The sequence below is a fragment of the Marmota flaviventris genome, chromosome 17, assembly GCF_047511675.1.
Source record: "Marmota flaviventris isolate mMarFla1 chromosome 17, mMarFla1.hap1, whole genome shotgun sequence".
NCBI lineage: Eukaryota > Metazoa > Chordata > Mammalia > Rodentia > Sciuridae > Marmota > Marmota flaviventris.
In genome coordinates this window covers 57,088,349-57,101,336 of record NC_092514.1, presented here as the reverse complement: position 1 = coordinate 57,101,336, position 12,988 = coordinate 57,088,349, and the positions used below count along the sequence as shown (strand labels likewise).

The 12,988-nt window shown below is 54.6% G+C and overlaps 1 protein-coding gene across 1 annotated transcript in view; it reads right to left on the bottom strand.

Annotated features, from left to right (window-relative positions):
- LOC139702508 (corticotropin-releasing factor receptor 1-like) overlaps positions 1-12,322 on the bottom strand; it is a 37,208-nt gene extending 24,886 nt beyond the window's left edge. The window contains exon 1 of the mRNA XM_071603849.1: positions 12,207-12,322. Coding sequence (XP_071459950.1) covers positions 12,207-12,322 — 116 coding nt within the window. The remainder of the gene's footprint in view (positions 1-12,206) is intronic.
- Between the last annotated feature and the right edge of the window lie 666 nt (positions 12,323-12,988).

Below are 12,988 nucleotides of genomic sequence, written 5' to 3'. Positions count from 1 at the left end.
CACACACAGAGGACACAGCCAAGTGCAGGGGAGCAGGGGCTTCTGGAGAGGGTGAGCCTGAGGGTGGGCAGGGTAGACAGGAAAGAGAAGGCCTCCTAGGCACGGGGAGGGTCCTGGGTCTCAGGCACAGGGCTGAGCTGGATGCATAGGCCTGGGGTGCCAGGGTGGACACCAGAGCAGCACACGGTTGGAGCTCATAGGCATAGTCGTTTGTAGGTGTGGTAACTTTGATCTGGAGAGGGAGAGGGAGAGGCTGGAGTCCTCTGCTCAGGGAGCAGCTTAGTAAGTTGGGGATAAAGCTGGGAACTGCTGTCTTCCCTGGTGTGAGAGAGTATGGTGACCCAGACTCAGGGCCCAGAAAGGCCCCTGAATACCCCCCCCCCCCCCACACACACACACCCTGTGTGTCCAAGATCACAGTCCTCCTTGGTGACTCTCCTAGTCGCAAGGCCCCCAGCCCACACTGCCACCTGCTGGCCAGGTTCCTGGGTCCTGGGCTTTGGGGGTTCTGGCTGCCGTGCTGTGCACTGTGTTTGGGAGCCTGTCTTAAAGCAAAGCCAAGAGCAGCGAATCTGGATGTGCAAGAGAGAAGGGGTCATAAATCACGATTTCCTTACAAACCTGTCTCCCCTGCTGCATTTAAAACCCAGGGCCTGGTTTGCAGAAATGAAATGTGTAATTGACTTTTCAAAACCCGTCCCTGCCTCTGAGAGATAAATCTGTAGTCACGAACCCAACGGATCCAACAGGATGAGGGAAGGACCCACCTGCCAATGCAGTCTCTGCTCAGCACAGAGGGGTCGGCGGGGGCAGGATTGCAAGCTGTGCGTGGCAGAGCTGAGACCCTCAGGGGTGCCTGTTTTGATTCATACAGAGGTCCCCTAAAGACCAGCTGGGACAGAGGGCAGCGATACCCCCTGGCCTTTCTCTGCCCTCCTGACTGTGTAAGACTTTTTGACTCCAAAGCAGCTCCTTCTCCTCATCTTGCCCCAGGCCAGGTCCCTTCTCCCACAGCCTCCTTTTGTGACAGCCACAACCTGCCCCCACCCCAAGTCAAAGAGCCTGTTCTTTCCCCCAAAGTGTGTGAGCGGTGAAAGATTATTCCAGGCAGACAAGAAATAATTTATTGTTACATTTAATTAACTTAAATTGCTGTTTTACAGGGGAGAAAAAATGGAACGGAAAATCTCCTGCCTACAGTCAAGGGAGGGGGTGTGTCTGGGTGCTCCCCACCTCCAGGTCTTCTCCCTGGGGCTCTGGGCTCAGGGTGTGTCCTGCCTACCACCCCTCTATCCCTACTTCTTCACTTCTGTCCCTTAATGAGAGCTCATGGCAGGGCTGGACCTGTGGGCCACCTGCTTCACCCACCCCAGGGGCAGAGAAGGCCTGACCCCAGCTCTTGAGTTCACACATGCCACTCAAGGTCCCAGGAGTATGTCCACTTGAGTTGTAAGCTCCAAGGGCAGGATCTGTGTTAGGTTACCTTTGTTCCCTCAGAGAGACCTGACACCGTGTAGACCTCCTACATGTTGGTAGATGAATCAATGAATGACTGAGTGAGTGAATGAACAGATGGCCTTTTGTTTTCTACCCCCTTAGGCCACAGGGTCGCACCAGGACATTTGGAGGCTCATTTCCTCTTTCCCTCCTCCCCGGCAGGAGCTTCCTCCTCTGGGTTTTGGGTTTGTGCATGGCCCCCACCTTGGCCCCCAGGAGATTGTGCTAAAGGAAAAAGTGCTCTGCGGTGGGTAGGTGGGGGCAGGTCCCGTTGTGACTCTGACAAACTTGCTCTGAGATTATGCCAAGGCACCCCCTTCCTTGCCTCAGTTTCTTCAAGTGTGACGTGCCCAGGGCATTGTGTTTGTTCCCAGGGTTCTTTTCCAGGTCTGACTCTGCCCTGCCTGAGCACCTACAGGAGAGCAGAAATTCAGCCCTTTAAACTCAGGGCGGGAGAGATCCACACTGGAAGCTTTCATTGGCTCCTTCCTACCTGTGTGGGATTGGGCAAATCACTTAACGTCTCCCTGCCTCAGTTTCCCCATCCACAAACGGGGCTCAAAGGGCTAAAACATTTACACCCCCAAGCTCTCAGAGAGACTGGAGCTGAGTGCATGCTAAGTGCCACAGAAGCCACCTCTGTCCAGTGATAAGCTGTTTCCTTCCTGACTCAGCCCTTCTGCCCCCAAATGCTCTGACTGGTCCTCTGTCTACCCAGGGCATGAAGCACCACTTTCCACCACCAGTCGGTTCCTAGGAGCTGGCGGCCACCCACAAAATGGCACATACCTCCCCGTCCATGATGGAGCCCACTGCCCACTGCCAACCCCATCTGGCCTCCTTCCCAGCCTCTCCTGCAGTCATCCCCACCCGCTTTGGTTGGGTTCACTCAGATTCACACCAATATGTTCCATGGCTCCTGCCTTCTGGGCCTCCCTGCCCCTCTTCTACCCACCGTCTCTCTCTCCCTGTCTTCTCCCGGTCCTCCCTTACCTCCATTTTCTTCCTCCCTCCTTCCCACTTGCCCAATTCCAGACCCTGTGAATTGTCTCATTTAATCCTCTCAGTCCCTCTCAGAGGGATCCTTCACCATGTCCCCACTGTACAGATGACAAGCTGATGTGTATGGGCATGGTAACTGGTCCTCGGGGTTACCATGGTAACTGAAGGGCCTGGGGTTGGCCTGGTTCCTACCCCTGGCAGTGCCCTGCTGCTTCCCCTCCTCTCCCCAAGGTCACCTCTTCCCAGCCTGGATCCTTCAGGTCAGGTGGCTATGGGTTTCTTTTGCCCCCTGGCTGCATCCTGGCCTCCTGAGAGTTGGCAGTGGGAATTGAGGGGTACACACCCACCTGTCAGGCCCTATCAGCAGGGGGGCTCAGGAAGGGCTACGGTCCTCCCCCTGGAGCTGCCCAACTGTGACCCGTGAGTGGCTCCCCCTCTGGGAAACCCTCCCTGAGGGGTTGGGAGACCGAGCTGAGGTGTGGGAACAGCTGTGGAGACACCAGCCATGCAGGCTGTCAGCCGGGTTCTCGCCTTGGCTGCTTGGCCACAAGTGCAAAGTGGGGGGACTGTGGTGTGGCGGGCGGAGGATGCCCTTGAAGCAGCTGCATTTCTAGAGATCTGAAGAGAGCCAGGAAGGAAGAGGGAATCTGTCTGCCTCTGGGAAGCTGATTGAAAACGCTAAAGGGTTTGTGGCTGTTTTTCCTGGAGAAGTGACGGCCTTTCAACACCTGGGGAGGGAGTTGAAAAGGGGTTGCTGGCTCCAAGTCCACGGAGCAGAGATGCAGGGCACAGGTGAGAACAATCATAAGGTGGGCAACGGCCTCGCCCTGTTTCTTTGCCTGTAAAAGTGAGTTAGACAAACCTAGAAATTTCTGGACAGTACTTAGCCTCTGACCTAGGAGAAAGAAAATTCCATTTCTTAGACCCCACCCCAGAGACTTCAGTTCAGTAGGCCCCGGGGAGTGGGTGGGGGAGAGGGCTCAGGAGTCCTTATATTTTTTAACGCTCGGCCAGGTGATTGTGAAATGATGCCTGAATTGAGGATAACGGAACTAGCTCAGTGAGCCTCAGCTAGGGGCCATTTTGCCTTCCAGGGAACATGGGGCATGAATGTCTGGAGACAGCCTTGGTGGCTATGAATGGTGTGTGTGTGTGTGTGGGGGGGTACTGGCATTTAATGGTTAGAGGCCAGGGAGGCCCCTAAACATCCTATGATGCACAGCACCCCTTGTTCCCCAAAAGGACTACCTGGCCCCATGTGTCAATAGTGTTGCTGCTGGGAAATCCTGGGGGAGGGCTGCAGAGCTCTGGAGTCACTCACCTGCTTGCCCATCACACAGGGAGGAAGGAAGACATTTGGGGAGACCTTGGAAAGAATGAAAGAATAAGAAGGAGGAGCCTTCAAGAGGACTTTGGACTAGTCCTTCCCCATTGCCTGGCTCAGTCTGAGGGCAGGGGACTAATGGAGGGACTCTTCCTGGCCAGATGGGAGCTCCTGCCTGGTCAGCACCTCCAGGCTCTTTCTGGGGTGGGGTGTGCATGGGAGACCAGGAAGGGGTGAGAAGATCTGCCTGTGGACACAGCCAAAGTTGGGGGGTCAGGCAGCATAGACTGCTGCGGGCAGCTCCGACATATTGGAGGAGGCAGCTGACTTGGGAAAACCTGGGGATAAGGGGCAGAACCTATGCAGGGCTGGGTTTTTGGAGCTTTTGGTGAGCCTGCCCCCAAGGAGAGGCTCCCCTGGCCTCACTAGGGTCCTGTGACCCATGAACGCAGAGAGTCTTATCCCCACCTTTGTGACCGGTGAGGGTGAATGAGAGAATAAGAAGGAGTCTCGCCCAGATCCTGCCATCAAGAGGGATTCTGAGCAAACCAAAGTCCTCCCTCCCCGCATGGGCTCCACCACTGCAGTCAGCCCCACCTCAGCTGCCACCATCACAGCATCACTCAAGTCCCTACAACCCAGAAGTGAGACACACATATGCAAAGGACGTGGCCTGAGAGCCAGACTCATGGAGAGTGAACCAGGGATTCAGGCGGTGAATTCTGGCCCCAAAAGAGGGTTTCTGATGGGCTACTGAAAGGGCGGTCAGGGCCAGTTGGCGGGTCAGGCCTGCCGGGTGTGAACCGCCTGCTGTTGGTCCTCACGGTGGTAGCACAACAGCTGAGGGTAAGCATTTGGAAACTTGGATGTGAATTTGTCCTTGCTGTGACAACCAAGCAGGTTGTCAATAAACTCATCTCCTTGAACAGGGTCTAGACCAATTCAGATGCTGTCACACTTGCCAGGCGAGTCCCACTGGGTGGCTGTGCAGGAGGACCACATGTGGCCTTCGGCCGATTGGCCTATCCCCCAGCCAGAGGAGCTGGCTCAGGAGGGAAGGTCTCATGGGGTGAGGGGGGTCTGAGTGCTAGCTGGGCTTAGCCTCCCCCACTCTCCCCAGTAGAGTGGGGAGGACAGCGGACCCTGCCCATGAAAGCAGCAGGTCCCACTGTTTGGCCTTCAGTGGGGGCAAGTCCCCCACAGGCATTTCCTCCTTTGATCTCCATCGAGAAAGAGGACACAGAAACCCCCAGAGAGGTTGTTTGACTTGCCAAAGGCCACCCATCCAGGAAGTGCCAGGGTTGGCTGTAACCCCAGGACCTCTGCCCTGTCAGCGTTGGGGACAGTGTTCTTTCCTCCAAGGGTGCTGTCTTCAGGGGTAAGCACAAGCCAGGCCACTCCTGGGCCCTGTGTTTCACAGCCTGGCAGGAGCGTTCATGGTCAGGCCATGAGCCCAACCACTTCGTCAGAAAGGATCCCAAAGACTGCCCCCTGCCACCCATAGGGAGCTGGAGGGCTGTGGGTATGGACTGGGGCACAAGGCACCATGGAGGAGAGATGAATGCTGGTGCCCCGGGCCACCTCTGCTGGCCTGGCTACTCCTGCCTGTAGCCAGCATCACCAGGGCAGTGATGGGGAGGGAGCCCTGGGCTGCCACCAACCTGCTTGGACCCCAGCTTCTGAGAAGTTTCTTGCCCCTTTGTCTCAATGCCCTTAGTCTCCCTCCATGATGTCTCCCCACCCTGCTCAGAGCCCCACACGAAGCACGGTGTAACAAATGCCAGGGCAGAACACAGCTGGCCTGGAATCTCTGACTGTCCCTAAATGGTGTCAGCAGCCTAACCCTAGATAAGCCTCGGAGCCATCCCACGTGCTGCGACAGAGAGCCCTGTCTGTCTAGCTAGTCCTTTGTGTGTCTCCTGTTGCCACAGCACTTCCACGTGCACAGATGGATGTTCATCTGGGACTAGAGCACAGAGAGACCCTTCATTAAATTCAGTAAATATTGTGCACCTAATGTGTGCACAGTTCTGGGTTAGATGCTGAGCACACAGAATCTGTTGGGTCTATTATTTTTTGAGGGACTCCTCCTGGCCCAGGCGCAGCTCAGAATCTATGGTGGGGGGACTAGGGTCCTGGCTCAGTGGCAGAGCCCACCCCACCGTCTTGCAAGTATGAGGCACTGGGTTCGATCCTCAGCACTACATCAAAGTAAATAAATAAATTAAATAAAGGTATTGTGTCCATCCACAACTAAAAAAAAATTTAAAAAAAGAATCTATAGTTGGGAATAGGGGCTTGGGTTAGATGCAGGCAATCAGGGGTCCTCATAGGGTCTGGTCAATCAGAGTGTTAAGGCCTCTCCCCCTGGGGCTAAAATGCCCAGGCTCCCCATGAGTTGGGGCTCACAGCAGGGGGAGGGGACAAGGAACAGGTAGAGACACTTAGGAAAGAAGTGGCTTAGACCAAAGGGCTTCCTGGAGGAGGAAGCAGATGGTTCAGGAAGACTTTGGTGGGTGTGGTGAACAGATGAGACCTGGTGCAGAGACTAGGGAGAGAAGTCCCAGCAGGAGTGACAGCCGGTCAAAGGCCCAAATGAACCTCCCTGTGGAGAGGCTGGGGCAGGAAGGAGAGCAGAGTGATGGCAGCAAGATTCTAGGGTCTGCTTCTTTCACCTATAGGGTGGTTGGTGTGACTCAGTGGGGTCACACGGCGGGCTCAGCAATGGGAGCCACCCCACCCCATAAACGAAGCACCTGCGGCGAGAAGCTGGTCTGGCCCGGAGGGAATGGGCAGGGGGCAGGGCACTGGTCAGGCCCAGGATTAGGGACCAGCAGCCCACGGAGCGCTGACTGTGCTGAGAAGTGGTGACCACGTAGTGGACTCTGAGGGGTGGCAGAAGGAGGGACGCTATTACAAACATTGCAGAAGTAGCTTACTCCCAGTGTGTGTGTGTGTGTGTGTGTGTGTGTGTGTGTATGTGTGCGTGTGTGTGTGTGAAACAGACAGGGGGATGCTCCCTAGGGAGCAGTTGGGACCACAACTGCAGCAGGCTCTATGGCTTCTGTCCTCTGCTGCTAGAGTGGGGACCCAGCCCTGGGGCAGTGGGGAGCAGGGGCAAAGTGGGGGGGGGGTCCTTCCACCCTGTGAATCAGCCTCTGCATGGCGGGTTGGGGGCTCTTGTGAGAAATGGAGAGAAAGGGGTTCCACGGGGCTAGGCTGCTGCTTCTGAGAGCCCGGCCTTGGGAGGGCCGTGCCTTGGAAAGCCCGGGACCTTCCCTCAGCCAGTCCCTTCCTGCCCAGTGATTTTCTATTGCGCCTGCACAACTCACCCCTCGTCCCAGGACCACCCTCTCTGCTCATAGGCTGCCCACCCAGCTCTGTCCCCACAGTGTGCAGGGCAGCTCTAGAAATGACCAGTGTCTGTGGCTCTGAACCAGGAGGACCACTGAGCTCTTCATGCAGCCTGCCGAGGAGGCCACCAGGGCACTGTCACAGCCCCCTCTGGTCCTAGCTGTTCACTCTTTGGCTCTGTGTCCTACCAGGACACTCACCAATAGCTGTTCAGTTCTCCTAAAGGCCAGGAACTTCCAGTGCGTAAAAGCTCAACCAAGATTCTCGCTATGCCTCCCGATGGCCCCGATACCTCTTAGCACTCTAGTGGGTGGACTCCAACCTGTAGCCAGGCAGCTGAGAACAATCCCCACCTCTCCTTCAGTAGCCATGAAAGAGCCACTGGACCAGTCTGGCCAGTTTCTCTTCTGGGCTCTGACCTGGGTGTGCTGGCTCACAGCCAGACTGGCTGAGGCTGGAAACAGGTTGACAGCGGGGTGGGTGGGGGGGCGGTGTGTGTGTGTGCACACTCCACAGACCCCACCTCTCAGCACTTCAGGAGGCTGCACCAGCAGGGCCAGGAGGTGGGATGGGGAAGAGCACCCATAAACACCTTCCCTCATCCCAGAAACAGTCTTCTAGCTGCTGGACAGGCAGCCGCCAAAGAACATGCTTGGCTAAAGCATCTGAATCAGTGGGCTGTGTGCAGGGACCCCTCTCCCAGAACAAAACCCTGCCATGCCCCTTTCACAGAAAAGGAAGCACTTGTCCACACTGACACAGTCTGCCGCCTCTGTGTCCCTCCCTGCCTGCTTTACCACTGTGTTGGAGCAGACCCCACTTACTCTGAAAACAAGTGGTCCACCATCAGTGGCCATCAGACTCCAGATAGTTGCTTTCAAAATGATCGTTCACATCAGTGAACTCATCATTTCTCATTATCCTCCCTGTAGGTTTCTCCTTTTTTGGGTACTGAGGCTTGAACCCAGGGATGTTTTACCACCGAGCTACATTCCAGACCTTTCTGTTTTTAATTTTGACACAGGTCTCACTAAATTGCTGAGGCTGGCCTTGAACTTGTAATCCTTCTGCCTTAGCCTCCCAAGTCTCTAGGATTACAAGTCTACATTACTGTGCCTGGCAAGAGGAGTATTACTGATAGGAACTTCATTTATAATTAACAAATTCTTTCTTTGACTATAAAATTGCAGCTAAAATCTCCACTTGGCCTCACCTCCCAAATGGGCTCACCTTCCCTTTTGCTGAGACTGTGAATGGCTAGGAGGGAGTCAGGGGGGAGACATCACCCCAGTCCTCTTTTCACTGAGCAGAGAGCTAGAAAGGCCCAGACTACCTCCTGCCAACCTGCCCTTCCCCACACCCAGCGAAAGGCTGGAGCTTCAGGACTGCAGATCCACCCTCATGGGCGACTCCAAATCACTGGGGGTGCTGAACTGGTTGTTTGTTGCTTTCTTTTTTCATTTTTAATAACCACAGTGGGCTTAAGGGGGAGTTCTAGTCTTTTCTGTGTTAGAGATTGCTTTTCTGCTGGGGTGGTTTAAGCACCTCTCAGCTTTCTCAGTTTTGACGTGACATCCATATCCTGTGGGGACAGTGATAGGTTTGCTCCAATTACACAATATTAAGTGGAGGAAGTAACAATAAAACTCATCTGTCCAGTCCACAAATGTTTCTTAAACCCTACTATGTGCAATAAATCTTTAGGCCCGAGACAAAGACCACCATAGGAACAAAGGAACTTCTGATCTTTGGCTCATGGCCTGACAGCAGCCCCGGGGGGCTTGGTGTGTGTCACCCTCAACCAATGTCAACTTTGCATTGTTGATTTCGGGATACCCTGGGTATGTGCTTATAGACAGTTGCAGTGACTTATCTTTTAGCCCAGGGAAAAATGCTTGAGTTGAGCACAATGAGTATTCCTGCCCCTGCAACTAACCAAGAAAACAGGATCCTCCTTCCGCCCGGGGACCTGGCCTGATGTCTTTTTGTCAGAGCTGGCTCCTTTCCTAAATGGAAGCCCCAATAAAAGCTTTGCCTACATGTTTGCTCGCCTGGCTTGATTTCATTTCTATGATTACTGAGTCAAATGGTCCCAGGGTCCATCACCAGGCCCAGTGCTGGGAAGTGGGAATGACAGTAGGAGAGACCCAGAAAGAGCACTTAGGTCCAAGTACCATGCACCAAGCTCCCTTGGCTGGGAGGAGGCAGAGCTGGGAATGGAATCAGCTGCCCATGGCTCTTGCCATGAGAGATCACAGCCCTAAGGGTGTTTGGAAACACAGACCTTTCAGAGAGATGTGAAAGGGAGTGATGTGAACAGGGAGTCTTGCTCGAAATCCCTGTTTATAGAGAAACTTCAGCTCAGAGAGGGAAGATGACCTACCTAAAGTCACACAGTCAGTTGGAGGCGGGGCTGGAACCAAAGTCGGCTTTGCTGGCTCCCAGCGTAATAGTCTTTCCAGTCCTTTAGCTGTTGAAATCCTCAGCCCTGCTCCTAACCCTTCCTTCTAGTCCACACCACGCCTGGAGCTCAGGTTCCTGGGTTTGGCAAGAATCATGGGCACTTGGGTGGTGCCAAAGGGTACCTCTGACCCCAAACTCCTCAGTGTGGCTGACCTCAGCTGGCTGCTGCTCCCCTCCAAGGAGCCAAATGATAGCGAGGGTGAGACGTGGCCCTTCCATTGAGCTCATCCTCCCGGGCTCTGGGTCAGTATCTATATGCTCCCTGAGCACTGTGCTGTCCCTCCCTAGGGCTGATCATGTCACATCAGAAGGGCTTGGTCTTGCTTTCGGGCCCCTTCCCAACTTTGCTCCTAGTCTGTGGCCAGGCCAGTTGTCCCACACCCTATAGCAGCCCAAGCCCACCCCTAGCACCTTTTGCCCTACGCAAGCCTCCTGCAGTGTTCCGCTTGGAGACCTGGCTCCACACCATGTAAGCAAAGAAATAAGTTGAAAATGGCCCAAACAGGCACCCGTACAGGATGGCAAAGCACGTCCACTCACGGGCCATACACAGGCGTGAATAGTCTCCCTCTAAAGGTTCAGGAACTATAGGGGACAGATTTGAGCTGACACAGCAGTGAGAGGGCCGCCCCACAGCCACAGCTGTGCCCAAACCTGTGCTTGAGAAAAGGACCCACCAGAATCATTTCTATAACATAACAGCAGCTAAATTAGGAGAGTGAGGGCGCAGTAATTCCCCCCTGCGGCTTCCAAACTTTGCCTAATGCTGTTAAGTTGCTTTTATAATAAGGGCAGCAATAAAACCTGCAGCCTCCTCGGCATTCTCTCTCCTTTAAGAGCCCAGCTAGGCCTGGGCCTTCTCCACCCATCATGGTCACCTGTCACCAGAACACAGATCTCTCTCAGGAAGAGTGGCAGTTGGCGGGTGGCTGCCATGGAGGTGCTCATGCCATCTCTCCCTGGGGGTTGGGACAGTATCTCCTCTGTCTCCTCCTCAACCATGAACATGCATGTACATGTGCACACACACCCCACCTGTCACATACACTTTCCCTCATGCTCTTCACACCTGTACAGTGTGAAGCCCACTCTACAGGCCCCAGAGTGGATCCCTTCCCAACACTGGCTGATTTGTTGGGAACAGAGCTGGATTTTGGCTTAATCCTAAATCCCCTAGATTCAGATATTCAAACAGTCCAAACTACCTGCTTTTGCCTCTGGCACAGGTTCAGAGCGTGATTTAAGTGGCTTAGAATATTTACTGGTAAGAGCTAACAAAACAAAGCCTTTGGTGGGAATGCATGGGTATAAATTCTGGCTCTGCCACTCAGTCCCTCACAGCTCTGTGACCTTCAACAAGTTACTTAGCCTCTCTGTGCCTCAGGTAGAATTCCGAGTTCCTGGTGCTGTTATGAGGATGAAATGACTTAATATTTACAAAGCAGCTAGATGGATTCCCAGAAATTTGAACATGCTATACATAAGCACTCCATTCACTCATTGCTGCTCATTCATTCCCTATTTATTGGGTACCTACTGAGTCCATCAGGCCAAACATCAGGGGCACACAACCCACATCTAGTGGGAACAACATACACACCACAAAAAAGAAAAAGAAAGAAAGGGGGGAAGGGAGAAAGACTTTCTTTTAAGAAAATGTGATCATTTTAAACAGAAATTTGCACACAATTCTAAGAAAGGCCTGAAAAAGAACATTTCTCTATTTCCATGTAAACTTGAAAAAAATACCCACTATTCAATCCTTAGAATCCATTTAAAACATTGGATTCTTATTTGTGAATTTAGACTAAGCCTCCAGACACAGGAGGCTTTGGGAAAATATCCCACTCAATGCCATCTATTCAACCTCCGTGGATGTTTTTCTTCCTACTTCCTTTGACGGTGACCCATCACCTAGAAAATAATCTTGGGTTCAGCCCTCAGGTATTGGGTAGAGGAGGTGATGTGTGTTCAGTGAGACCAACCCTCATTTATTTTAAAAAATAACTTGTAAATATTTGGCTAGGAGAGAAAGCCGGGGAAAGCCTCAGTAACTTATAGTCACAACGGATGAACCCACAGAGGTTGCATTTTTAAATCTTGATGGTTTTAACTCAAACCGCTATGTGAGCAGGTAAACTGCACAGCTGGTTGATAACGATGGAAAAGAAAATTGTCAATCCATAACCCTCCCCCAAATCCACTCAAGTCTTTGGAGTCGCTTTTGAATACCCTGAACTCAGCCGCCGTGATGTCTGTGTTTGTGGCCCAGGCAGTCCACGCTGACCCTGCGGAGTCCTGAGACCCGCGCGAGGCGACCCCGGGTGAGTCCGGTGAGTCGCAAGTGGAGCTGCCCAGCGACTGGGAAGAGGTCCACCCACCCACACGCCCACCTTCTCGGCAGCCAACAGCTTACGTGTCTGCAACCAGCAAGCCCAGCGCTCAGGGATGAGCTCGGCGCCGGCAAGTGGCGGTTGTCACTAGAGCCTAGTCCTTCCCAGGGCTCCACCACTCGCGGACAGCCCCTCGCCGCCCCCGAACTTCATCCAATGGATGCTGCATTCACCGTTTGGCGACTTTCCTAAACTCCCGGCGCCGGAACCGCGAGCCGCACGGCGGGCTGGAGAGCCAGCATTGCGCGCCGGGGCTGCGGTACCCGGCGCATCCGCGCACCGGCTCCATCGGAGGTTGCGATATTAATCAAGGGCTCCAGTCGCGCAGGCGACTATTACCTTGTTGGACTTGGGGGCTTTCGCGGAGGGACCGGTCAGGAAAAAGTGCCCAGGACCAGGACCCGGGGCGGCCAAGAGGGTGCTGGGATGAAGAGGGATACGCACCTCCAGAGCCTCCAGTGCCGGGGCTGGGGTTTGCATGGGAGGAGTGGGAGGTGGAATCAAGCTTTGGCCCCAAAGTCTGCGGCGATCTCGGCACAGAGCGGCTTCCCCGGGTGGGCGGACCCCTCCTCCGCCAACATCCCGGCGCTTCGCCACACGGTTTCTTTTTTCCCCGGAGTTAGTCCTCTACCCACCCAAGCCTGACTGCAAAGGTTCGTGGAGAAGGAGTTAGGCTGCCCCAGCCTCCCTGGACCTGTGCCCTGCTCTCCCCAGCGCCCCTCCCCCACCCCACCCGCAGCCCACGCCTGTCCCGCGCCGGCCGGGGGGCTGGCGGTGTCGGCGATCCAGGCTGACCCGCTCGTTCTCACCTTGACGAGCCGGAGCTGCGGGCGCCGTCCCATCCTCGGATTCGCTCCGTTACCGTCCTGGATGCCTGGGTCCCTCGGACATCCCAGAGGGGCCGCCCGGCGGTTGCAGACTCCGGCGACGCAGAGTGGGCGGCTGGGCTCCTCGG